Here is a 27,815-nt window from a genome sequence, read left to right on the forward strand (position 1 = left end):
TGATATAATAATCACATAATAAAATATTAGATAAAGTTATTAATATAATCTAATTTTATATTATGTTAAAGTAATTATATTCCACGTACAAATATAATTAAATACAAAAGGAAAGTAGAAAATGACAAGTTATAAAGATTGATAATTATATTATCAATTTCTTTTAATTAGTTTTAATATTTACTAAATATTTCGTGTAGTTTGCAAAAAATAAACATATAATAAGTTAAATCAAGTGGTCTGTGCATAATATTAAAAGTTAAAGGTCATGAGTTATAATTTTTTATTTGGACTTTTTATTTGCTATTTAAAACTGATAAAACAAAAAAACAAATATTTACGTAGATAAATGATGACTTGGCAAATGAAGTGTCACATAAACACTAAAAATGTCACCTAAGTAAAAAGATTAGTTGGTATGAAAAGAGAAGTGCACTTAGGATAAAAAGTATAATCTCTTAGTTATATATAGAGATAATAAAATGTTGTAGCTAGGTATATTTACATTTTTTTTTCTTTACATCAAGAAGCTGATTGGACCTGCCTCCTCTGCCTTACCTCGTTAGGAGTGGAGATTAATAAGCAGATTGCTAGCGACGGTCATGGTGTGTGCCCATTGGTTATCTTGAGTGTACTTTACTTTCTTTTGGTTTTGATTTTATAGAACCAATCTCTTGTAGACTCACCAGCACTTCCTTCATTGAAGGTCGATTTTTAGGGTGTGGTTCAAGACACTTAAAAATGAGTTGTGCAGTTCTATATGCTCCTTTTAGTGGGAAATTTTCTTCTAGACGTGCATCTATGATTCCCCTTACTTTTCGTCTGTTACTTAATGATGGTCGAGCCCATTCCACCAAATTATGTCGCGATGTAGGTCGATTATTATCAACTACACGCTGACCCGTGATAATTTCTAGTAACACTACTCCAAAACTATAAACGTTGCTCGTGATGTATAAACGACCTGCAATCATATAAAAATAATTTAGTCTTTAACCACTTTTTCAAACAATGGCATAATTTATAGAATTGATACCTACCAATATTAACAAGTGAACTTTATACTAACTATAATATTTCCGGGCCCCGCGTTACGAGGTCTCAACCATCTTATTGGAACAGTTACGCTATTTTAGTGTAATTATGTTGAACCTTTAAACGCGTAAATAATTAGTTTGTCATAGATATTTTTATTTAAAAATGTGCAAAAAATCAAAAAGTAACCCATAATAAAAAAAATCCGAACGGGTTGGACAAAATCCTCAATATATAATTTAATTGCAACTTCAATATATATTAATTGAAAATTTAAGAGGGATGCGATGTAGCAAAATGCGAGTAGTGATATTGGGTGTCGCCACAAAAAGATTAGATAAATCAAAAGAAAAAAAATACGTAAAAAACCAAAAAAGTAACCTATAATAAAAAAAAAGTTGAACGAAATACAATGTGGTAAAATCCGAATAATGATACGAGTTATAACGTGAGAAAATAGTAACTTGTCACGCGGGCGGTTACTATTCATATTGCTTTGTTTTAATAAAGTATATAATAAGGCTTTTTTATATTGAACTTTCAGCCAAAAATAAAAAAATATCATTTTTTTATTCATCAATTTAAACATTCTCAGTTAATATACTCATATTACTTTAGTGAAATAATTTAGAATCTAGATCTTTCAACCTTAATATAACTACACTACAACCTTTAACATCTATTACTTATAAATTCACCATCATCGCTGCCCTCACAACCGCCCCACCACCACCACCACCACCACCACCACCACCACCACCGCTACCAGCACTACCGCCGCCACCCATCGCCGTTACCACTACTCCACCGTCTTTGCATTACGCGGGTCTAAGTCTAGTTTTATTTAAACGATTGATGTCCATTTCAATATATATTCAACAATTCCATTTGGGTTAAGTGCTACGAAATGTAATTAACTATGACCAAATGTCTATTGTGTACACAAACTATCAAAACCTTTATTTTATGCACGAACATGTTCAAATCATATAAATAGTATACGTGAGGATTCTATTAGTTGATTTGTTTGGCGAAGTATTCTTCCCATCTATAACTAATGTTGTCTTTATCTACTAGTTAATTTGTTTTCAAAGAAATGCAATACCAATTCAACTCTATAAAAAAAATATGATAAAAGTAAATACGTGGCTATCATATACCCAAGCTTAGGTATAAATCTCCTCACACATCAATTTTTTAATATTTGTTGCAAAATAAATAAATCATATGGCCCCCATGAATTTTATGGTTTAAAAAACACTATGTGTATCCCAACCAAAGTTTTTGGTATCCAACCAAAATAGTGTGGGCCCCATGTCTATAATGGCAAATATGGTAGAGTAAAAGCGGACTCCCTGTCATTAATAATTTGGTCGGGTTACCAAAATCATGGTCGGGATACCAGACGCCAAAAAAAATTGGCATGTGAGAGGTTCTATACCCAAACTTAGATACAAGATAGCCGCATATTTCCTTCCCTAAAAAAATATATACGAGTATAACAAATGTATTTAAAACGCACTTAGAAAACTAACCAGTGGCTATGTATTCTGGAGCTGCATATCCATTTGTACCCACGAATATCGTGGTGACATGGGATTCACCATTCGAAGGACCTATCTTTGCCAAGCCAAAATCAGAGAGTTTTGCATTAAATTCCTAAAGACACAAAATAAATTTAGTTAGAATTAGGCCATGTTTATTTTTCTCAAGATGCTGACATTTGAATCCGAAGACAAGAGGTTGTTTAAAAATCTTAATCCTGAATCAGTATAACTATTTATTTTAAAACAAATACTTGCAATTTTATTACTTTATTAGCTAATATATCAATAAATAAAAAATTTATACATTTACTATTATAATTTGAAGTGTACAAATAACATAAGTAAATTATACGTACACGACTTTTTAATCACTACTTCTCCTGCTAGTTAATTATCATCCACACATTCAAAAGGAACAAACCTTTTCCGTTTTCATTTCATGAGACTACCCATCACTACTATTGTAGCCACATACACTAGTACACTACTACAACAAACAAATATGTTAACCAAAAAAAATCCTTATTTTTATTTACATTATAATTGAAGTCAATAAAGTTGGTGGTTGATGGCTACGGGGAGAACGGGTCAGAACCCAGTTTGACCTATACAAACCCAAAACCCAACAATACAACAAAATCCAACCCGTGACTCGGCCCGTTATCCAATCGGGCGGGTCTGTTTGGTTCCGGTTTGACCGGGTTTAGTTCAGTTCTCTGGTTTGAGTGACATTTGTTCATCACGTGTCAAAACCCGGCCAAACACAAAACTTGGTAATGCAACAAAATTCAACCCGTGACCTGGCCCGTTATTATATCCGGCGGCTCTGTTCGGGTCAGGTTCAGGCGGGCTTGGGCCGGGTTTCGGGTTTTCGGGTCATATGCTCATTCTTAGGCTGAGGTCAAATGAATGTAGATACTCGCTTCAGATGGTAAAATGAGTTTGATTTACCTCTAGATTGAATAAAAAACAACGTCTTAGATCTGTAAACATTCGACCGTGATGTTTTTTTTGAAAATTTAACTCAATTATCAACTACATTAATATTAATTTTCGACTAACCTCGTCTAGTAAAATATTTGTAGAGCTAAAATCTCTATGGATAACCATTTCTTCTGCATTATGCAAAAAAACAAGGCCTTGTGCTGCTCCAGTAGCTATTTTAATTCTTGTGTCCCATGCAAGTGGTTTGACGTAAAGACCTCCTGTAGTTAGATATAAATTATCAAAAAGTTTAGAAAAATGGATATATATTGTTTATTTAACTAATTGGTATGAAAAAATAATAAAGTACTTACTCCTAAAAAGATGATTTTCTAGACTGCCTTTTTGCATAAATTCATATACAAGAAGAAAGTCTCTATCTTCGCTGCAATATCCTACTAGCCTTACAATATTTGGATGGCTGAATTTTCCCAAGAATTTTACTTCTGCCTGTATAAATTCACTTAAAAGATTATCTAACAAAGTTAAATGTTTGAACATAGATTTACTGGCTCAGTGACGATACGGATTTGACCGCGACAACCATCGCATCTCCTGAATATACAGTGCAAACCTAACAAGCTCTTAACGAGCCTATGGCGGCGATGATTATCCTAGAGTGGGATAGATATGTTTCCCAAGTTCTCTATGAGGATGAGTAAAGCGTGGCTCACCGCGTTATGTAAAAACATTGTGAGGTGAATCTACTTTACTTTTAAGTACCTGATGTGAGGTATGTGATATTTTAATGCAAATCATTCGCTTGCTTTGTTGTGAAGTGAATAAGTATGTGAGGTGGATACTTGTCATTTGAGATTAATATACTTTACTACTTGTTGTATGTTGTATGTATGAGAGAAAGAAAGCTTAAGTATAGTGAAGTAACATGTTACTAATTAATGTGAGGTGAATAAGGAAGGGATTAGTTTCCTGGAATGTAATTATCTTTGACCGAATGTTTATAGTAGGAAAAAACTAAAGTTATGTGTATTGTATGTAAGTTACTTGAAAAAATGTTTATTGTATGTAAGAAAACATACGTGGCAACCATATACAGGTGCCACTTGTCAGATTTTAATTGGTTGAAACGAAATTCTTACATACAATAAACATTATTTCAAAGTTATTTACATACAATACACACAACTTTAGTTATTTTTTACAATAGACATTCGTTTAAAATTTTTTACATTCGAAGAAACTAATCCCAAGGTAATTCACTTTTATGTGTTGTCGATGGAAGTGAATATAATTGATATGTGTCCTCCCATATGTTGTGTGTACTCATAGCATGGAGTATTAAATACATGCCTTTCAATTGATATATGTGAGGTATATATAGTCAAGTGAGTAAGTGGGTATCTATTTAACAATAGCTATTATATAACACATATCATGAGTCAACAGGGGTGTTGTTGTCATGCTCAACGCTTGTTCACAAGTATGTTACGTGATCATTAAATAAATTCAAATACAATATATAATGAATTACTAGCTAAGGTTCGGGGCAATAAAAAAAACATTAAATGTTATTTAAGCGCAAAATGAAGTTATATACCCCTTATCCGGCCTTACGCAAACAGAGCTAAAACTGGGTACGAACTAATATATCCCGAATTATATGTAAAAGGATTATCCTTTCCTAGGTTTTGATAAGCATAAAAGGGAAGCAAAAGAGTTTAGACATTCTCTATGACCGATTAAGATGGATTAGTAATAATTAATAAAGCTATTAATGGTTTAGAGACTATTAGGAGACGTTCCCTTTGGGGTGGGACCATGGGAGGCCCGGAGGGGGGTAAGACAGCCGGTCCAGACACAATTTTGAGGGATCGAAAAACTTCAAAAATTTTCTATATATATTATTATGAGTAAATTACATGGATGGTATCTAAAGTATACCCTAGATTACTCTTTTGGTACAAATTTTTGAATTCCCACTCGGTTCATACCTAAACTTGCACTTTTCCACATCGATCATACTCAAGGTTTCACTTTTCCACTCAGACCATACTTATCACTAATGACCGTCTATTTAGCCGTTAAGTCAAGCCACGTGTCGTGCACGTAAGGTATCAAATTCGTAATTTCATGTATATTTCAGGTATCATCTGTGTAATTTATCCTAAAACTAATTATTAAAAATTTTAAGGTTTTATTTGTACTCATTTATTAAGTTGGATAGATATGATAATTCGCATTAGAAAATTATATATATATTTTTGCATTATTTTCTGAATAAATTTTCAAAAAGAAGATACAAATAAGTTGTAAAAATGGAAAAAACAAAAAATAATACAAATAAGTTGTGAAAATAAAAAACATAAAAAAATGAAAATAATAATAATAATAATAAACTTTTTTTTTCATTGAAAAACAAAAAAAAATATATTTCTTTATAATAAATATATCTATCCAACTTAGTAAATGGAAAAAAAATAATATTAACAAAATTCTAGAATTCTTAATAATCATTTTTACGGTAATTACATGGATGGTACCTGAAGTTTACACGACATTACGTGTTTGATACCTCACGTGCACGGCACATGGCTTGACTTAACGGCCAAATAGATGACCGTTAGTGATAGGTATGGTCCGAGTGGAAAAGTAGAACTTTAGATATGATCAGTGTTGAAAAGTACAAGTTTATGTATGGTCCGAATAGAAATTCAAAAGTTTGTATTAAAAGAGTAATATGAGGTATACTTTAGGTACCATCCGTGTAATTTACTCTATTATATATGTTAAGGTTTTAGGTAAAATAAAACAACATATTTTCTATAAAAATGCTAGGCGAACTTCTCGAATCATTGGTTAACTACTTTGGTATGTAAATCTAATACTATTATTTTGTTGTTGTTATAATGTCTCAATTATATAAAAATATTTTGCTTATATAGTTGGATTCCTAAGAGTTGAGGGCACTTTTTTTTTTCTCGTCTCGGACTGGGCACTTGAATTCTCAGGGCCGCCACTGGGTGGGACAGATTCTACTAGGAAAATCTATTGGGTGCCTGGGACAAGGTGATATTACCAGTTAAGATGGCGCGCGGTTTAGGCCTTAGCAAGCTCAGACATAGACATGGCCTTGTTATCCTAGTGGTTATGAAGGTGTAAAATGAATCTAACTATTTGTTGAGATCAGTTGTCTCAGCTATCCACGACACAAAGTGAGTTTGTGGAGATCATTTATCCTGGATAGCCCGGTGTGTGGGTGGCAATTATCAAGACCTTTATTTTGTTAATATAATGGGTAAAGAATTGGGCACGCTTGTAAGGGACGGTTGGTAATTGTAAGGGGCAAGGGTGTAGTCGGCAAAAAGCATCGGCTAAATCGGCAAACCTATAGCATATGAATCAGCTTTTTTTGGCAAGTTTAATCAGCAAATTTTAGCAAGCAACATCAGCTAGTTTTGGTCGATACAAGTGAACGTTGGGGTGTGTGGTACCATGTACTTGTGACCTTTTTTTTTCCTATATGTATAATAAATAATTCCACATGTCAAATGGAGAACAACAATGAGTAAATGGGTGGGACCAAGTGGTAGGGGTAGGTTGAATAGATAATCAAATGAGCTGATCGGTTACTTTTCTAACTACACCCTTAATTTTGTTAAGTTTTGGCAAGTTTTGGTTAATTTTTAGCATTGCCACATGTCATCTTGTAATTGGCTAAAAACTTGCCAATTTGACAAGGATTTTGCACTACACCCTTGCCCCTAAGAACACCCATGTTTTGTTCGAAGTTTTGGTATATGATGAATGACAAATATATAATTTTTTTAATATTAGTTTACGTCATTTTACATTTATTTTAGTGAACTTATGATACTTAATAGCATAGAAATATGGTTTTAAATTCATTGCATGTGGTATGAAGGAAAACGTCAACAAACGATGATAATATAGCTAAAAGATGATAAATGATGGTTCGATGAAGAATCGGGTCGAAAATCAATACTCAAGACAAAGAAAAGAATTTTGGAATCAAGCAATAACGGTGTCATAGTATTTTGGGCCTAACTTCTTCATTCAAAATTCGGTTCTGTCAAGCGAGTTGACCACAGAACTGGTAGAGAGAGGGGGGGGGGGGGTCTCTACAACTTTGATTTTGGGCTAAAGAGTGATTTAGGAGCCACGAGTGCCGCTCGTCCAATCTTAAGAGTAGCGGTCCTGTTCTGAAAATATACGAGCACCTCTCATGCCGTCCCACCAGCGCCGCATATAAGGCCCGGTTAGCATGGGTCTTTTCGAAAACTTATAAATACACTCCTAAAACCCTAAGATCCGAATACCACTTCTTCGACACGACTTTTGGACTATTTTTAGGGTATCTTCATCAAATCTAACCCTCGAAAAACCACGATATCACACAGAAGATCAGACATTAATTCGCTACGACATTATGTTGGTACATTATGTTTTCATATATTATTGATGGTCATCTTGCTTTCAACATGAGTGATCATCTGCTAAGATGAAGTTACATGGTTTGTGGCGGTTGCGTTTATTATTGCTATTGAATTTAGTGTTTTTCTCATTATCTTAATGTGTTGATTTTTTGCTATTGAGTATTATTTTGTTGATTGTATGATGCTTTTAGGGATATTAATTGCATGATTATATGACTTTGATTGTTTAGTAAATGATTGCTTTATTCATGGTATGATAATTAAAGAACAAGGTAACATTAATAAATGGGAGATGGTTATCTGAGGCGGTTAGGTATTGAAAACTCGCATATTATTATTATTATTATTATTATTATTATTATTATTATTATTATTATTATTATTATTATTATTATTATTATTATTATTATTTTTATCCATAAAATTCATGAGACCCAAACATTTATTCATTAAACTGAAAATATTAAAAAAACAGTATGTGAGAGTTCCACATACACCTATGCTTAGGTGTCGGATAACCTTATATTCACTTTTCCCTTAATAAAAAACAATATATTAATAGTTTGGTAAACTAGTATGCAAAATTATCATTGTATTAATAAATGTAGCCTGAACATGTTATAGATTTGATTTGAAGTAGCAGATCATACTTTAAAGAGAAAATAACCTCAATACCTAATTTTTTTTAAAAATATATCAATTTACCCAAGTTTTTTCGGATTTTCACAAAATACCCAACAAAATCGCAATACATTTTAAAAATCGCAATTGGATTTATAAAATCGCAATAATATTTCCAAAATCGCAACGAGATTATACAAAATCGCAATGAGATTCTCAAAATCGCGTAAAGATTTAACAAAATCGCGTAAAGATTTAACAAAATCGTATAAAGATTTAACAAGATTGCATAAATATTTAACATAATCGCATAAAGATTTTATAAATCTTGTAAAGATTTTGTAAAGGGCCTTCCTATTGACACCATTTTTGGCTATTGACACCCTTCAGATGGGGCAAATCACAAATAGCAGAAGGGGCGAAATTTGCCCCATTTGCTAATATTAATTGCTTAACCTTATTTGTCTGACAACTGATTTGACTAATAGTATTTTTATTCTTTTATATTATATTTATCTTATTTTTGACTAGTTTACAATTTACCTTACTAAAATTAAAACTTAGGCATGCAAAGGCCACAATGAGCACCACCGATTATCATTCATTAAGAAAGATAAATTTTCATCTACAATTTTAATATTAACATAAAGTACTACTTAATATTTTACATATATTAAAAAGTAATTGTCTTAATATCTTATTAACTAGATTATTTCCCCGCGTAATACACAGAAAATACTTATAAGTTAATATGTGGTAACCTAATATTTTGACAAATATATATAAGAGATGTTAAAATGAAAAAGGTATTAATTTTAGCAAGACACCAGAATAAGAGAAAATTAAGTCATACAACAGCTCATGTTAATTATTTGTCGCATTGTTACTTGAAACATTGTTGCAATGTTTTCTATAATGACCACCACCAAGTATATATGTTTTTTTTTCTCTCTCTCTCTATATATATATATAACAAAATATCAAATTTCCTAACTAATTATTAACCAATTAAAATGTTCAATTTCATTTAGATAACATTTGATTATGTTGTTAATCTTATTGAATTAGAAAACTTATTAATTTACTTATATTAGATCTTCATACATTTAAGGCATTAAAGTTTGTAATTTTAAAGATATACGGTTCCAAGTATTATATTTTGCAAGTTGTAGTAGAATAATCACAAGTTCGTCACTATCATTATTAGCTGAGACATATATTATGTAATTGTTTGCCGTAATTATTCCACGAAGCACATGCTACAATAAGTTTTTTATTATAGAATTTGTTGAAACCAGTTGTACTCATAATATAATATTATTTTGAAAGATAAGTAAAAATTAAAAATATATACATACTCGTGGTCATTAAAAATATATGCTAAAAATATTTAGGATAGATGTACCTACATGGAAGTCAGTTATGCCTTCAAAGAGTTTGAGATGCGGAGGGTTAGCCTGGTACAACCTGTATACAAGCATCGAAAACTCGTTGAAAGTAGAATCCTCCTAAGTATATGTATGTATTGTTTCGGTTGGATTGGTGATTTGACAGTTGATGGTATGTATAGGCATCCGAACGGATAGACATACATACACTGATGGTATGTATAGGCATCCGAATGGATAGACATACATATATCGATGATTTATGTATAGGCATCCCGAGTGGATAGACATACATACATCGATGATTTTGAGATGCCACGTTGTTCATTGTGATGACTTTGTGGGTATCGTTGCATTGTTGACTTGATGGGGTACGCATATCACGAATTATGACTTGACATGCATTTGGCACATATTTTGATATTGACATCACTTGTGCTCTCTTATTATATGCATATACTTTCATGTTGTGAAATCTTGGTATGATTGATGGTGCGACACGTAAATGTTACTTGTATGAAATGAAACGCCTTTACTTATACATATTGTGATTATTGACGATTTGACGGTGGTTCCTTGTGGACCATTTTTACAAACTCACCAACCTCGTGTTGACTTGTTTAGTATGCTTTTCAGGTAATCAGGTGAATCCACGACAAGATGTTTGATGGATGACTAGATATGGACCCGGGCTTGGATTTACATGGATCCCCGATTCATTGCCCATTTTTGCATCATGTTTAGGATCATTCACTGTAACACCCCACCGTTGGCGGAAACATAAGGTGTCATGAAAAGTATAACACGACATGAAATTACATAGGTACTGTTAAATGAAATAGAATATAATGAATATATTCCCAAAACATGAGTTCAAAGTCAAAACGATGCTAGAACAGCTCAATACAATAAGTCCATCTACAAGATAGTCCAAGGCATGTAGCCTTAAAATCTGACAATAAACAATGGAGCATATATATACAAATGTATAATTTATATAGTCCTTACAAAGTCTTTTTAGATATATATATGTCCATATCTATTTAATTCTTGTATATATATAGTTATGTCTAATAAGTCTTTTTTTTTGTATATAATTATATACATATATCCATATTAATTTCATAATTATAAAAATTGGAATTTAATTATAGAGAAGGGTCAAATTAATTTAAATCTAATTTAACTTTGTTTCAATACTTTAATTTTTGACTAAATGACCCAAAATAATACCCAAAACTGTAATTTTTTACTAAATCAATCCAACTTTAACTAAAAGTCTAAAAATACCTCAAATCCTAACTTTTCCAAAGAGGGACAAAATAATCAAGTTATAAATCTGCCTTTTGACCGAGTTGACCAGCGTTGACCGACGAGAAAACGACTACCAAAATTAGATCCAAACACCATTTCATACCCAAATCGACATTTAGAAGCCAAAAATGTATAAATTGGCCGGTTTGACTGGCGTTGACCACATTTTGACCGAGTCAACAATCAAGAACAATAGTAGATCCGGTCACAAGGATGAAGTTACAACTCGATTTTCAAGACCAAAACTTGATTTACAACCCGAATTTATAATAGATCTAATCGAATACAACTAATAATCACATATATTTTCAGTTTTTCATTAATTTCGACTGGCAACATATACCAAAGGATCGAAATACAAAGATCAAATACCAATTTCAAATAAGATGAAGATTTCGGATCAAGAATCACGGGTTTGAAACATTTCGGTTGTATGGATCTCGGATTCAAGAGGTTTTCGGCTCAAACATCTTGGATTTAATGGATTTCGGACCTTTCTTTTCGGATCTAAACATACATACACAAATATACCCGAAAAGTATATATATTTTTTGTCAAAGAAAACGGATTTGTAGATACGTACACACACAATCCGAAAATTATAGATATATGTATGAAAATCTTCAAGAAAACCGATTTATATATTTTTATAAAACTTTTCGGATCTATATATATATATATACATGGACGAAATATATATATTAAGTAAGAAAAACATGATTTTTGTGAAGAACAATCGGTTTAATACATTGAACTAAGCGAATCTTACTTCAAACTCAAAGAAATATGAAGAAAAAGAAGATGATTGATGGTGGTTTATGGTGGTCGTGGGGTGGTTGGCCGAGATCTTCAAGGGGAAGAGGGGAGGGGGCGGCTAGGAGAAAGAGGGGAGGAGGGAAGAAGTGTGTGTGAGAATGAGAGATTAGGGTTAGGAAGTTAGGGTTTTGTTGCCTTATTCCCTAGCCTTGACCGACCTTTGACCATCTCTGACCCTTTCAAAAACCCATTTGACTCGATTATTCAAGAAGACTCAAGACTCGTAAATTTATTTTGTCGACATATTTAAATGTAACTTTTCAATAGCTTTCTAACGAATATAAACATGTCTATATTTGTTTATTAAATCCTTAATTGATTTAATTTTAAGTATTTTACTTAATTTGGCATTTCCACAAGACAACTAGTATTTCTCCTGTTCTCGAGTCCACGTACAATTTTTCTAAAGTCTAAATGCTTATAGAGCCCGAATAGAACATAAGTCCATTTATTCCATTAATAAAGTCTTAAAGTATAATGATGTACATAAATAAAGCGAACTAAAAGACCGGAAAAGTATATAGGAAGACACGCTCAGGTGACGGTTGTCACATTCGCCATCTCTTAGTGATTGTTTTGTAAACTCTGATGGTCACTTGCTCCCTATGCATTTTGTACTTGAGTTTATGTTATTTATGGATTCACTGAATTCACTATTTTCATTTAATCGCCTACGATAATTCCTCCTTGTGCTATATAACTTCCGTAATATTTCGGGCCCTAGCCCGGGGTGTTACAAAGATAAAATGAATCTTGAATGGAGTTAATATTGATTTGGTTAATAAGTCATTACGTTTTGATATAATTTTTTATAGATAATATTTCATATGTTGAAACTATTTTAATTAATTAAATGATTATAAATTTAAAAAATTCTCTCAATTGATGACTAAAAATAAATATAAATTAAGTATTCAAGGTTAAAATGTGTAAATTATTGATGGAAAACAAAAAGTGTAAATTAATGAGAATTTTTCTACAAATTAATATAAATACTAATATAGTAATATATTTGGATAATGATTATAAGTATTTTTAATTTATAGTTAATCTAAATAATGACATTAACAAAAGTCAGTTTGATGAAATTGAGCGATTTGATTGGTTAATAAATCATTAATTTAACTGTTTTAATATATATATATATATATATATATTTATATATTAAGATATAATATAATATATAGATAAATATAGAATAAAATATATGTTAAATCATTATTAAGAAACTTTAAATTAAGGTTATTTTTTAATTTCTACACCTCATGTAAAGAATGCGTAAAATGTCGATAAAAAAAACATTAATCTTATTTTAGTATAGTGGTAGATAAGATTATAATAATTTACTTAAATAGTTAATTAGAAAAAATATATATGTCCTACGCACTGATCCAACGATATATTCAATTTCAATTAATCATACATTAGTTATATAAAAAAGAAGAAATATTATAAATTATGAAACGTATATAATCAAAATATAAAAGTTTAAAAAGTTAGAGGTTATTTATGAAAAATTTCTAAAATTTTTTGAAAAAAGATTCATTTCTCTTTGTTGCATGTCTGTGCCAATTAGGCTCACCCTTTAACATGTGAAATGATTTCACATAGCAGAAGGGGCAAATTTTCAAGAGCAGAAGGAGCAAATTTCGCCCCTTTTGGGGTGAGGTGTCAATAGCATGACCCTTTTGTAAAATCTTAAGTTCTTTATGTGATTGTAAGTTCTTTATGCGATTATCAAATTCTTTATAAGATTCTGAAAATCTTTATGCGATTTTTAATCTTCTTTATGCGATTTTCAATCTTCTTTATGCGATTTTCAATGTTCTTTATGAAATTTTCATCATCTTTATGCGATTTTAACAATCTCATTGCGATTTTTGTAGGTATTTTATAAAATTTTTAAAGTTTTTTTTGTGTAAATTGATATATTTTTTCTTAAAAATGGGTATTGAGGTTATTTTCCCTACTTTAAAATATGATTATAAATACGTGTGTCCTTCCCTAGTAGACCAACGGTTGGGACACTTTTGCTAGTTTGACTAATCATTAGTTATCTTTAATGGTGACAAAACCCTAACCATTCTTAGTATGACATAATCTCATCTAGTTTTAAATATAGTGTGTGTGAACGAACACGATCTTACCACTAAGCTCTACTACATTAGACGGGTCCACAGAGTGTGTGTTGTAGTGTTGGTATTTCTTTAACTTTAAAATTTTAAAACTTAGACTATTTTTTTACTATAGATTTTTTTACTCAAGGATGAAACTTGACTTTTGCGTAAACTAAACAGACGATTTCGGACTTTAGTCATAATATTAATAATAATTCATAACTATGGAAATAATGGAAGACAACATGAACTTAAAACTTTCAAAAAAATAAAACATACAAATTACCTCCCACCACTTGAGGCCTTCACCGTCAGGATTTGATTTCTTGACGGAAACGGGCATGCCAACACCGACCTTCGACGGTGCTAATGTTTTACCGTCCACCCATCCTTTGAAAATCTTCCCAAAACCATCTTCTCCAAGCATTGCGTCCCGCCTAAAGTTTCTGGTGGCCATTTTTAGATCAGCAAAAGTGAAAGATTTTAAGTTGGGTGTCACTATTATTTCACTTGTTGGCACATGTTCACCGGAAGAAGGGGCAGTGGGCTTATTCTTTTTTTCATGATCACTGGTGGTAACTGATACAAAAACAACCATACAACTATAAGTTCCATAAATAAGAGACAAGTTATAAGAGTTATAATTTTTTTTTTAATGGCAAATTTGGGTTCAGCGGCATGCCTCTTCATATACCCAACTCCAATTCCAGAGAAAACCCAAAATGGGAAATGGGAAAACCGCTGTCTCCATTCCTGGGAGCATCTTGCTAACACCAGGATTTGAACCAAGACCTCTCAGTCTCAGGCTCCACCATATACCAATTCATCTATTGATGATTGGTTTTAAGAGTTTATATAATACCGATATAAAAAAAATAGTTAATAAAAGACAAACAATAAAGTAGTAATTTTTTGGGATGTAAATTTTAATAACACTTCAGAAACTATTATCAGGTTTTGGAAAAAAAAAAACACGAAAAGTGTTTAGTATATTAATATTAAATATTCTAATATATATCCTTTAAAAAGAAGATAAAAAAAATGTTGGTTAGTGATAGAAACGAATACGTGCAAACTAATAATATTTTTTTAATAGTCTTTGTTTAGGATAACGACAGAAAATAAAACTGAACTTTACTCGATTTCACGAAATTAACATTATCCTTTAAAAGCTTTATTTTTTAGAAAGTTTTTTTAGTTTATTAGAGCAACTCCAATGACATTTGATCAAAAGCTTTTTTCTATCAAATAAGTTATTTAGTGACTTGATATCATTGCAAACAAAGACTTTTTTCTTCAAAAGCTTGAAGAATATCAAACTATTGGTAATAACTTTTTTGCATAAAATTTATACTTTTACCCTCTAATAACTTTCACTTCTAACCTTGATTTTACATATTTTCATTTTCTATCCTACTTAAAGTTATCTAATTAATCTAACTTATAAAATATTCACACTTAATTCAATTATTTGTCAAAAATAAAATTATATATGAAAATATCTTTTGAATACGAATCCAATGAGCCTAAAATCGCTATATTTTATCACTTTTTTTTTTCTTTTTTTCTTTTTTTATAAAAACCACATCTATTAACATTTGCCTCTAAATAAAAGAAATAAGAAAAGAAAATGTGACATGGAAATGAAAAAAAGTCATTATATGACTTGATGAGTGTGGATGCTCTTAGCAGAAAAATTAACATCTCACCTGTTAACTTAATGATGTGTCAGTTTGATTTTTAATTCATGAAATTAGAATTGAACTTTGGATGAATTCACAGAATTAGCAATGTTATAATTTTAATTAATAATAATAATAATAATAATAAAAATAATAATAAAAAACACTTTTATAAATAGTAAAAATAATAATACAATGTATAATTACTTTATATTTTAAAATAAATCTAATACATAAATTAATATTTGATGAAACAACTAAAAGTTAAATTAAAATAGCATAACAATTATTAAAATTTTGTTATTATGTGAGAGGAAAAGCACATAATTGCCTTTTTCACATAATTGTCTTTTTATTTAAGCAGGTGTGTTATCCTCATAATAAAGTTCAGTTTTATTGCTAAAATAACTAGAAGTTGGGTCCAAAATACTTTGCACGATAGTTTTTAATTTTTTAAACACTTACCTGACATAAATGATTGCATTTTAATCAGTGATTTTTTACTGGTGTCATTTGGGTCTAAGATTTTCACACGCCCATTTTGACCAGGGTCCATTTTGACCCAAACCTATTTCGACCCAGCTCGTTTTGACCCATTTTCAGAAATGCCCGCATTAATCTGAACCTATTATGACCCAAACCCGTTTTGACCCATCACCCGATCTGCTCCGACCCATACATTTTACCACCTCTAGACATAATGTATGGTTAAATCTTTATAATGTTGTTTAGCTTATACTCAGTGAAATTTGGTTTGATTGGTTTAATTCAAAATTTTCTTTATATAACATGACAACATTCTACTGTATAATTTATAAATAAAAACTCAAAGTATATTAAAACGCAAATACTTGAATTTTCACCGTTGGAGTGAAAGTGAAACACATCAATCATTCTAGTAAATATCGACTTGCCTGGACTTTGCCACGACTTATTGATTTTCTGCTCTAAGGTAAGTATAGATTCCAGACTAGATATAACCTCATTCATGGTAGGTCGATGCTTTGGATGATTATTTACGCATCTTTCTGCTATTCTAGCAAATTCCTTTAAACCTTTTGAGGATAATTCACCCCTTATATTAGGATCAACTATATGCTTTAAGTTACCTTCTTTGATTGAGTCTAGTGCCCATGTTGCTAACCCCCATTGAAGACTCTTATCTACTGGTCGTTTCTGACACAACACTTCAAACAAAACCACCCCAAAAGCATACACATCAGACTTCCTTGTCAGTTGTCCAGTGGCGAAATAGTTGGGATCAAAATACCCAAAAGTGCCTTTTACAAGAGTGTTAACATAAGTGTGTGGTTGATTCGTTGGGCCTATTCTGGACAACCCAAAATCAGATATTTTAGCTACCCAACTTTGGTTTAACAATATATTTGAGGTCTTGACATCTCTGTGTATAACACCAAACTCAATACTAGTACCACTGTGAAGGTAGTCTAACCCACGGGCGGCGCCTATGCAAATCTTTAGCCGGTCAACCCAAGAAAGACGGGTGCGGAGTTTATGGAGATGATCTTCAAGTGTTCCATTCAGCATATACTCATATACAAGGATCATTTCTCCTTCGTAGTGACAATAACCAATCAGAGATACTAGATGAGAGTGCCGCAAGTTGGAAAGCATCTCGACTTCGGCCCAGAACTCTGCTGCCCCTTGATGTGACTTCAAATCTAACCGTTTAATAGCAGCGGTAATACGACTAGTTCCAACGATAACTTCACCTTTGTATACATTTCCAAAGCCCCCTTTACCAATCATGAAAGATTCATTGAAGTTTCCTGTTGCTGAAAGAATTTCACGCAGTTTGAATTTACGGCATGGTTGTAACCATTGAGTCGTGGAGGTGGAAGGTTCAGACCAATCACTAAAAGACATCTTTGATGAAAGAAAATAGTTAAAAGAATTATATATTTATATTAGAGGGTGATGATAAGATATGAAGTCTTCCTGGAAATAGATATGGATCCCTGCTCGACGACTTTTCAAGTCTAACTTTTAAAATGGTAGTCATGCATTTTCTTGGAAATTTAATTAGGTATAAACACCGCATGACACACTTTTTAGAAAGGGTATACCCTTGTGATCAAACTTATGATGGGTCAGGAGAAATGAAATAAAACAAAAGTGAAAGTGATCAAGGCTTCCATTTCTTTGTTTAATAATAATGATAAATAAACCAATCTACGAAATGAGTGGGAAATAAATCATCGTGTGTGGTCAGAGAAATAAAAGTGCTTCTTTAATTACAGTAATAGAAAAATGATAAATGTTTTCTAAAGATTAGTGTAAAAATTCTCTTAAAATTATTAAAATATATAAACTATTTTAAAAATAAAATAAAATAAATCATTTCTCACAATAATATGATCACTTTAAGCAACTTTAACAGATTGTCTTGTCGGTGGTCCCAATGGGTAAACAGATTGTCTTGTCGGTGGGCTCCTTAGCCGACGACGCCATAAATATGCCCACATTGGTTCCGCATTGGCTTGTCATTTCTCCTTCCGACGCCATTATCAACCCTTTGACTCTTTGAGTTAGGGATCAGATAAGGAGGACTCGCGTTTGTATTTATTTATTTTTCATTTTTGGCCTTCAACAACTTTATAACCATATCTCAAATAACAATATGTTTAGAAATTTAGTGAAATTTTAAATTCCGTCCCCAAACAATATGGGTGGTCAAGGCGGGTTGGCCCCTACACCAGAATATTACCAATCAACCAGCCAGCCTTATTTTAACGACGACCAGCTTCACCAAAACAAATGGCTATTACATTCATCCACCACCATTGTTTTGTAGTCGAGCTATCTGCCACTTGATCACGGAATCATAAAATGCCTCACATGTTTCCTCCTAGAACAGAATATTATCATATGGGCTTATTTTTTGATTAGCCAACAACGATTGCATCATCTACATAACATCATAATCAAACAAGAACTATTAGAATTGGCAATCGTCATAGCCAAACTTAACATATTGACTGAAGACGGCAAAACCAACAAAAGATAAATATACCCCGGAAAACTACCAATGATTAGTCCAACTGAATCTATATATGGCATCAACTCGTTATCAGGAAGTATAGGATTTATATAATTGAAGCCACTTAAGTAGCCATATTTAGAGGCAACTAGGACCACTGGTCCAATGCTCATATATGGGCTTAATTTATCCAAATAACAGAGAGAACTAACTATGCTTCATATCTAGAACTATTCATAAATACAACATAGTTCTCATTTTAGCATTTAGCAATCGTCTGCATACACGAATTTAGCATGATCACAGTGGTGTACTTTTTCTCCCAAGGAACATCGTAAATTAACATTCATGACTAACTCCATGATTTTGAACAGCGAGTTATTTCTTTTACTGGGTTACTAAGATATGGTTGCTTTCAAAGAAATCTTTGTTTACAGGAGATATTACTGTAGAAATCACGGTAGCATTCAAAGAGATCACTGTTTTCAGAGATATCAATGTGGAGATCAACTTGTTCACTTGCAGGTACTAAGCTACATGGTTCCTATGTAGTTGTCTTGAATAAATGAATAATGTTTGCCCAACTACCTTATAATTTCGAGCTCCATCGCCACTTCTTTCATGCTGGTTCTGTTCACCCTTGCTAGGTCAAGGCATCTACATGCCAGGTCACATGCTACTTTTAGCTGCTCATATGTTGCCTCCACTAACACTTGATGATCAACAATCTGAGTCAATCAATTTTCCCTCTTAAAATTTATAAAATACCTTGCTAGACTTCTTTCCCCTTCTGCTTTTTCAAAGTTAAATGCTTTATTTCCTGTCAAGAGTTCCGCAAGAACCACTTCAAAGCTATACACATCACTTTTATCGGTTAGTTGGTCTGTATATATGGGATCCAGGTAACCTAATGTACCATGACCGACTGTAGCAAGTTCACCATGATCATCCAAAGGGATTAACCTTGGGCTACCAAAATCTGCAATCTTTGCAGTTACATTCTCATCCAACATAATGTTAGCAGACGTCAAATCTCCATGTATGATGGACATTTTAGTATCCGTGTGAATATAAAAAAGTGCACTGGCCATATCGTATGCTATACTTAAACGACGTCTATCCCATGACAATCTCTTGTTCCACTTCCTATATTATGACTGAGCTCGTAAAGACAACCGTTACAAACATATTCATAAGCTAATAACGGGACCTTGGTTTCCAGACAACATCCCAAAAGCTGCACCACTTTTTGGTGATTAATTTCGCTAAGAATTACAAGTTCATTTAAGAACTGTTTGTGATAATTGCCCCCAGATATCTAGGAATTCTTGATTGCTACAACACGATTGTCAGGTGGCAAAATGGGCGGGCTGGGCGGGTTTGGGTAACCGGTCAATATGGGCTCGGGTCAGAATGGGCCAACTTCATAACGGGTCAGAATGATCCGAGTCAAAAAGGGTCCGGTTGGAGTTGAACATTTGTTAGATACTCAACAATTACATCGTAAACATGGGCAGATTTCACTAATTGATCTAGGCCAACTATACAGAGGATATCACGCCTAACTATATAATTGCCATTAACTATATCACCCCAAATGAATACAGTGTTGGAAAAGAGGAAGAAAAACCATATATAGAAAGTGGTGTAATCTAAGAAAGCAAGAGCCAATATGGATGCAGCCACAAAGCATAAATTTCTTAGGCAACAAAGATGGCTTTCCTGATCTCGTCACAAGTTCAAGCAATATTCATTTAAAGAATAAGCCTTTCTTTTTCACTTCCTTTTGCTGAACAGCCCGTCTGATAAAGTATCTCATGGTAAGAACAATTATATCCCTTGAACTGATAGCAGCCAACCCCTGTTCCACTCGAAACTGCCGCTCAACACTTGAAACAACAGAAAACTCCACTGCATTTCCATATGAAACAAGTACTCTTGTGGTAGCGGAAAACTTCTCGTTAACTGTAGTGTCACTACCCTTTATGTTAATCCCATCCTTCTTGACCACTAATGTAACTGGCTCCCATATATTAAGGTATTCAGCCCACAAGGACAATCTATGTTCAGCATGACCAGCCTGAACAGCTTTTTCGATATGGTCGTGCATTTCAGGATCACACACAATTTTCCTGTTCCCATTGGCGAAAGCCGTTACAAGTTCACCTTTTCGTAATCTATCATCCATGGGCTGGATTTCAATGGCAAGGTATGTATTAACATCATCTGCATTAACAAGATAATTTGGTTGCTTTGCACCTTCAATATAGATAACAGACCCATCTTCCATATGGCGTACCCACTCAAAGTGACAACTTGTAGTTCCATTGATAGAATATCCAGTAGCTTGAAGTTCTCGACCTGGGAAAGCTTCACCAGAAATTTGAAGCGCCTCCACTGCTGGTAAGGGGTCATCATCTGTAGCTTCTGAATCCGACGAAGCAGGTTCTTCAAGAACTGAAGTTTAATACAAAGAATAAGAGTTAGGATCTTCAACTGTGGCAAACTGTTCTCCCTCATAACGGTTTCCTTCTGCATCTAAGTTATCCTCAATATTGATAACATGATCATCAAATTTACCTTGTATGCTGGTAGGTTCCTCATTTTTACTTGTAGGAATTGAATTACCCTGGTCACCACCAATGTGTGTATTTGTGCCTTGAAGATGATCTTCCAAAACTAGAGCCACATTTTGCTGCACGAAATTTTTTCTAAGCAGCGGATGCTTCCGCTTGTTGGCTGCGAGAAGTCCAAACCCCATACCTATATGCGATTATTCTCATGTTACAAGTATAATTTTCTAAATGAAAAGTTTATTAAAAGCTAAAATGACGCTGGCTGAACATATAACACTAAACCACTGTTTAAGTATCTAGCCTCGCCGTTGGGAAATGAAAATGAAAAGTTTTATATGCCACAGACCTGTAATTAACCCAAGCACACTAAGGAAATGACAGATTCTTGGGGCATCGAGTTAATAACAAGGAAATTTGGCTGCGTATTGCAGCGAGATTTTATGGCATACATTTTAAAAAAAACACATTTGCATACAACTATGTCTATTTCTAATAAACACATAACTCAAATTGACCCATATTTATACTATATGTCTGATGGGTTTCTAAACATTCAATATTGCATAAAAGCTTTTTGATGTAAAAAATTATCACTTGCTCAAATAGCATACAGCTGTCTCATTCTAATAGACTCATTTATAGCTCAATTTGCACATAGATCATACCTATTCATCATAGATCAAATAGCATACAACTTTATGGCTATTAACCATCCGCCCCACTCCAACCCTCTGCGTGAGATCCCAACAACCTAATCCCTTCGTAGTAGTATTATCTTAGAAATAGTGCATTTGCCTTTGGTGTCCATCATGTTAGACTAATTTTCGAATTTCATATATAGTATGTAAAGATAGACGCTCACATGTTCAACAGATCAACATTCACATAATTAAAGGAGGACATAGAAATACCTGGATTTTCAACGGTGGAGTTGAAGGAAAACACATCAACCATTCTAGTAAATATTGACTTGCCTGGAGTTTGCAACTGCAAGATAAGTAAAGATTCCAGACTGAATATAATCTCAGTCATGGTAGGACGATCCTTTGGATGATTGTTTAAGCATTTTTCGGCAATTCTAGCAAACTCCTTCAAACATTTTGGGGATATTTCGCCCCTTATATCAGGATTAACTATATTCTTTAAGCTACCTTCTTTGATCGAGTCTTGCGCCCATGCTGCTAAACCGTATTCAAGACTCCTATCTACTGGTCGCTTCTGACACAACACTTCAAACAATACCACCCCAAAAGCGTACACATCAGACTTCCTTGTCAGCTTTCCAGTGGCAAAGTAGTTTGGATCAAGATACCCAAAAGTGCCTTTTACAAGAGTGTTGACATAAGTGCGTGGTTGATTTGTTGGGCCTACTTTGGACAACCCAAAATCTGAAATTTTAGCTGCCCGGCTTTCATTTAACAAAATATTTGAGCTCTTGACATCTCGGTGTATAACACCAAACTCAATACCAGTACCAGTGTGGAGGTAGTCTAACCCACGTGCAGCGCCTATGCAAATCTTTAGCCGGTCAATCCAAGAAAGACCACTGCGGAGTTTATGGAGATGATCTTCAAGTGTTCCATTCGGCATATACTCATAAACAAGGATCATTTCTGTTTCATAGTTACAATAACCAATGAGAGACACTAGATGAGAGTGACGCAACTTGGAAAGCATCTCGACTTCAGCCCAGAACTCTGCTGCCCCTTGATCTGACATCAGATCTAACCGTTTAATAGCTGCTACAACATGACTAGTTCCAACAATAACTTCACCTTTGTACACTTTTCCAAAGCCCCCTTTACCGATTACCAAAGACTCATTGAAGTTTTCTGTTGCTAAAAGAATTTCACGTAGTTGGAATTTACGGCATGGTTGTAACCATTGAGCTGTGGAGGTGGAAGGTTCAGACTCCATGCCATCGCTATTATCAAAAGACATCTTTGATGAATGAAAATAGTCTATGTTTTTATTCCCAGGTTTGTTCATCAACTACTTGAAAAGACAAAAGAAAACCCTTAAAAAGGATTAAATAAAAAGAAACTCAGGTTCAAAAGAATGAAATTAAAATGAAATAGAAGAAGAAGAAGAAAACATACCCAAATGTATAGATTGTGAGTTTGTGACGAGTTCCAAAGTCAACCAGTTGGATTTTCTAATGATGGCCTTAAGGGTTGTCAATATCAAACCTACATAGGAAAATGCTAATGATAACCAAGAGTTATCTTTAGTGTGCATACATTGTATCTTACATAACAAAAGAAACTCAGGTTCGGAAGAATGAAATTAAAATGAAAAAGAAGAAGAAGAAGAAAACATGCCGAAATGTATAGATTGCAACGAGTTCCAGAGTCAACCAGTTGGTTTTTCTAATGATGACCTTAAGGTTTGTCAATATCAATAACCCACATAGAATACTAATCATAACCCTAGAGCTATCTTTAGTGTGCATACAAAAATTGTATCTTACATAATAAAAGGGATGAAGATTCTTTAAAGTTAGAATTAACTTTAGGGGTAAAGTTGTTAATCATGACCCTTGAATTAAAATCAATGGTCAAAATTCAAAGATCATTTTTGAATCTTGACTTTTGATTTTAATCCAAAGGTCAAGATTGATTGAACTTTACCCCTAAAGTTAATTCTAACTTTAGGAAATCCTTATCCTAACAAAAGCCTAGTAAATTTTATGATAAATATATAACTACTTTATGCTCGTTGATGATAACCCATATGGCTATCATTAACAAGATCTTAATAATAAACTGATACTTGTTGGTGGTTAACTTGTTATTGACCTTGGGACAATTAGTAGAGTTAACGTGTTTGTTAGTTAACGTTAATCTATTCCATGTTCAAAAGATGATACTCGTAACAAATAGAATAGTGATATATCCACAACTTTTAACTATTCATAACAAATGTACATATTTTGTTGTAGAGTACTCTACAACCATGCATTGTTGTTAATGTCTAACTATTGTTGTAAACTTATCTCTCCCCTGATAAATACACTATTGTTTGCAAAACAGAAGTGGACCCTTGCATGATGACTTTTCGAGTCAACTTTTAAAATGGCAGTCTTTTTCCTGCTGCCCCTTGGATAGAATATTATCATATGGGCTATAAAATACATATATTGTACCAATCAACAAGCCTTGTTTTATGAACCACCACAGCCTTATTTTATGGACCACCACCTACATTAAAACAGATGCCTGTCACATTCATCCACCAAATCTAATTTGTCATGTTTCTGCAACCGACCAATTATCAAATAAACCACCATTCCTTTTTGAGTCGAGCTCTTTGCCACTTGTTCACGGAATCACCTATTGCCGCAAGTGCTGGACCCTAGCACAAAATACATATACCAGTTCAACCAACCTTATTATTTAGGACAACGACTTGCACCTCTTTCATAACTGAGCCTACACACCTCAACATCACAATTGAAAACCCAACCATATGTAGTGGAGATAACATCAAATCACACCATTTACAAATCACTTGGAAGTTTCTGCCCATTCTCGCAAAAATGTGTAATGGAGATTTTACTTTATTTTGCCTGCTAATAAAGCTCAAAAGAACTGTTCATCAATGAAGAATGAAACAATACTGTGAAAGATTTAACTGCTACTTTCATGGACTACAAATAGAAGTGACATCATCTAAACCAAGTCATATAACTTACTACCCAATTGACAACCTTATGAAATAAATGACAACTTACATCACAACTCGCTTGATTGGATAAAAATGCTTCTGGCTCTTTTGATCAGCCGATCAGCCAACAAGGATTGCGTCATCTACAAAACCTGAATAGCATTGAAGAAGGTTCAGATGTGAAGGAGAAGGCAGTGGAAGATCAGGGGAAGCGATGATCAATAAAATAGTTTTGAGAGGGGTAGGGTTGGAAAATTTTGATTTGGACTTATGCACCCGATTCCATCTAACACATCATATATGAAAAAGTTATTACAATAATTGTTCATTTATCAGTATCATGATAATAAACTTTGACGACCTTTATCTCAAAATGATAAACTTATAATTCCAACTACTCATCTTCTTACCCAATAATTTCTGAACTTACGGGGAGATTATACCTGCAGTTGTAACCCTTCCCTAATATATACAGATGTAAACAAAACTATATGTTAAATAAGGATGATTGCAACCAGTTTTTCAATTGTGTATTAGAATAATATTATATGTGATTTCCTTGTAAGATAAGAAGAAAAATTCCAGAAACTTTATACAAGCTTTTTTGTATCACAAAACATGAACCTAATCCCCCCTTTGAATTATAAGAGTAGTTGCTACAAAACCAAATACAACACTCGTGCAAACTTTCACAAAATGGGAATATTTTTAATACATGAATTGACATACAAATCAAATCCACCCTTGCTGCTGTCACCAATATGTAATGACAGTTTCCATACATCTATTCACGTCAATTTTGATGATGGAAAACTAAAAACAAATGATGAGCCTCTACTGTTGTAAAAGAAAAATAAGATAGAAAAATACTAACAAAAGAGTATAATGGTGTAACAAGGCATACTATAGAAAAATATGATCACGTTTTTTAAAAGCAAAATGGTCATCATCGTAAATCCTATTACCTTAGTTTCTAACGGTGCATCCTGTGTGTTGAACCGTTGATGGTGAATAGCTTTGTGAACGGTTTTGAAACACCATCATCCATACACCATAAATTGGTTTCTTAGTATTCAAGTAGAGCAAGAGAATCCTTTATCCATTATCCTAGAGATGGAGAAATCTTGATACACTATGAGGGAGATGTATTTCACTAAAGACTTCACTCACCATATCAAAAGCAACAACTAGATAAATACCCCTCTCAAAAGCTTTCCAATAAATACACCGATGATTATCTGTAGCTACTGGCGGCGAGAATGACGAATAGATAGAGCTAGGAGGCAGATTACGACGTGGAACCCTCCAAACCCAGGAGCTTAACGTAAATACCATAGCGGGGTAAGGATGTGCAACATCATTGATTAATACAATCCTAGGGTCACTGTTTCCTTATATACATACCACTTTCTACGGAAATATCACATAAACATAGCAATAAATACTAGTTTCTTAAGTGTGTTGATAGAGAGTGTCACCGTCCATAATGGAAACAAATTTTGATTCAAAAGTGTTGGAAACTTCATACCTTATAAGAAGCCGATGTTGCTGGCGCACGTTGGTGTAAGTGGCAATAAAGAGAGGGTTGTCGATCATTGATTTCCATGCTTTCGATACCGATCTGAATACAACCAACAGGAAGCCTTTTAACGATTTCCACTTGAATTTCAGAAGGAATGTTGTCTGACATCTGTTTCTGTGTTTAATTTTAACGGTGTATATATTATCAGTTTTTAGGGTTTTGATTTTAGGAATTGGGGTTCTGATCTCTAAAATGAAATTGAAATTGTTTGGGTCGTGGAGCTCCATATGTGATTAGACATTTAGACGCAGTTTAATGTTCACGTTATTAATTATAAAAAAAGAAAAAAGAAAAAGAAGAAGCTCGGATTTGTGACGGATTGGCCGTTGGCGGGACATTTATACGCAGTTTTATCTTGGTTTCATGTTCTCGGGTCGGATTTCAAGTTTGTTCGATTATTTTTTATTTTTTACCCAATCCTAAAAAATTATTTAAAAAATTAAATATAACACAGGTATATAAAAAAATTCTTAAAAAGGTAAAATAAATCAATAGTTAAAAAAATATCTAAAAATACGACAATGTAAAACCAGAAATTACAAAAATGTAATAGAAAAACCACTAATAATAGAATCAAAACAAAACATTAAGCCAAAAAGTTTAAAAATGATTATTTAAATAAATTTACTAATGTTGTTACCCTCACAAACTTCTTCTTCAGTTTTAGAACGTGATTATATAACAGCCCCTTCCAGTAACGCAACCAGGATTATTGGTTGTAGGTGACCAAATTTAATGGCAGTTATTGGGTCTCTCGAGCTACAACTAGTATTAAAATCTTAACGCCTGACAAGAATATAAAGGGCCTAACACTTGCAACTTAAGATTATCATACATCCTTGTTGTTAGTTTAGTCAATAATACTCATACATAATAGACTTTATAAATGCCTTGTTTCTGAGCTTGCAAATTTAGATGTTTGAGTTATAATTTTGGAGAGTCGAACAAAGCTTTAGATCCATTGGAACTCTTGTATTCTTCGCATTGGTTTTGGCTGGGCAAATGCTCTTTAAACTTATAGCAATCAAAGGTTGGAGCGAAAGATGACATACATAAATAATTGTTTAAAAG

General features: G+C 33.0%; 2 protein-coding genes and 1 long non-coding RNA gene across 7 annotated transcripts; all 3 read right to left on the reverse strand.

Moving 5' to 3' along the window:
* Positions 1–342: 342 nt before the first annotated feature.
* Positions 343–17,919, reverse strand: LOC122603252 (probable serine/threonine-protein kinase PIX13). Its single transcript, XM_043775912.1, has 6 exons — positions 16,771–17,919; positions 14,524–14,816; positions 3,881–4,016; positions 3,645–3,787; positions 2,571–2,694; positions 343–964 (listed from the first exon to the last, which is right to left on the reverse strand). The coding sequence occupies exons 1-6, from the start codon at positions 17,804–17,806 to the stop codon at positions 621–623; spliced, it is 2,076 nt and encodes a 691-aa protein (XP_043631847.1). The 5' UTR covers positions 17,807–17,919; the 3' UTR covers positions 343–620.
* Positions 17,920–19,157: 1,238 nt separating this feature from the next.
* LOC122603253 (probable serine/threonine-protein kinase CST) lies at positions 19,158–23,751 on the reverse strand. 2 transcript variants are annotated; one of them, XM_043775914.1, is made up of 4 exons: positions 23,596–23,751; positions 22,408–23,420; positions 21,501–21,683; positions 19,158–21,377 (listed from the first exon to the last, which is right to left on the reverse strand). In XM_043775914.1, the coding sequence occupies exons 2-4, from the start codon at positions 23,411–23,413 to the stop codon at positions 20,671–20,673; spliced, it is 1,896 nt and encodes a 631-aa protein (XP_043631849.1). In that variant the 5' UTR covers positions 23,414–23,420; positions 23,596–23,751; the 3' UTR covers positions 19,158–20,670. The 2 variants fall into 2 exon arrangements, with proteins under 2 accessions (XP_043631849.1, XP_043631848.1); XM_043775913.1 differs by having other exon boundaries at positions 22,408–23,488.
* A 617-nt stretch (positions 23,752–24,368) lies between these two features.
* LOC122605083 lies at positions 24,369–27,037 on the reverse strand. 4 transcript variants are annotated; one of them, XR_006324542.1, is made up of 3 exons: positions 26,691–27,037; positions 25,230–25,314; positions 24,369–25,064 (listed from the first exon to the last, which is right to left on the reverse strand). It is a non-coding gene; the product is annotated as an uncharacterized LOC122605083 (long non-coding RNA). The 4 variants fall into 4 exon arrangements; XR_006324539.1 differs by having other exon boundaries at positions 24,369–25,067; XR_006324541.1 differs by having other exon boundaries at positions 24,369–25,086.
* Between the last annotated feature and the right edge of the window lie 778 nt (positions 27,038–27,815).

The sequence above is a fragment of the Erigeron canadensis genome, chromosome 6, assembly GCF_010389155.1.
Source record: "Erigeron canadensis isolate Cc75 chromosome 6, C_canadensis_v1, whole genome shotgun sequence".
NCBI classification, from domain to species: Eukaryota; Viridiplantae; Streptophyta; class Magnoliopsida; order Asterales; family Asteraceae; genus Erigeron; species Erigeron canadensis.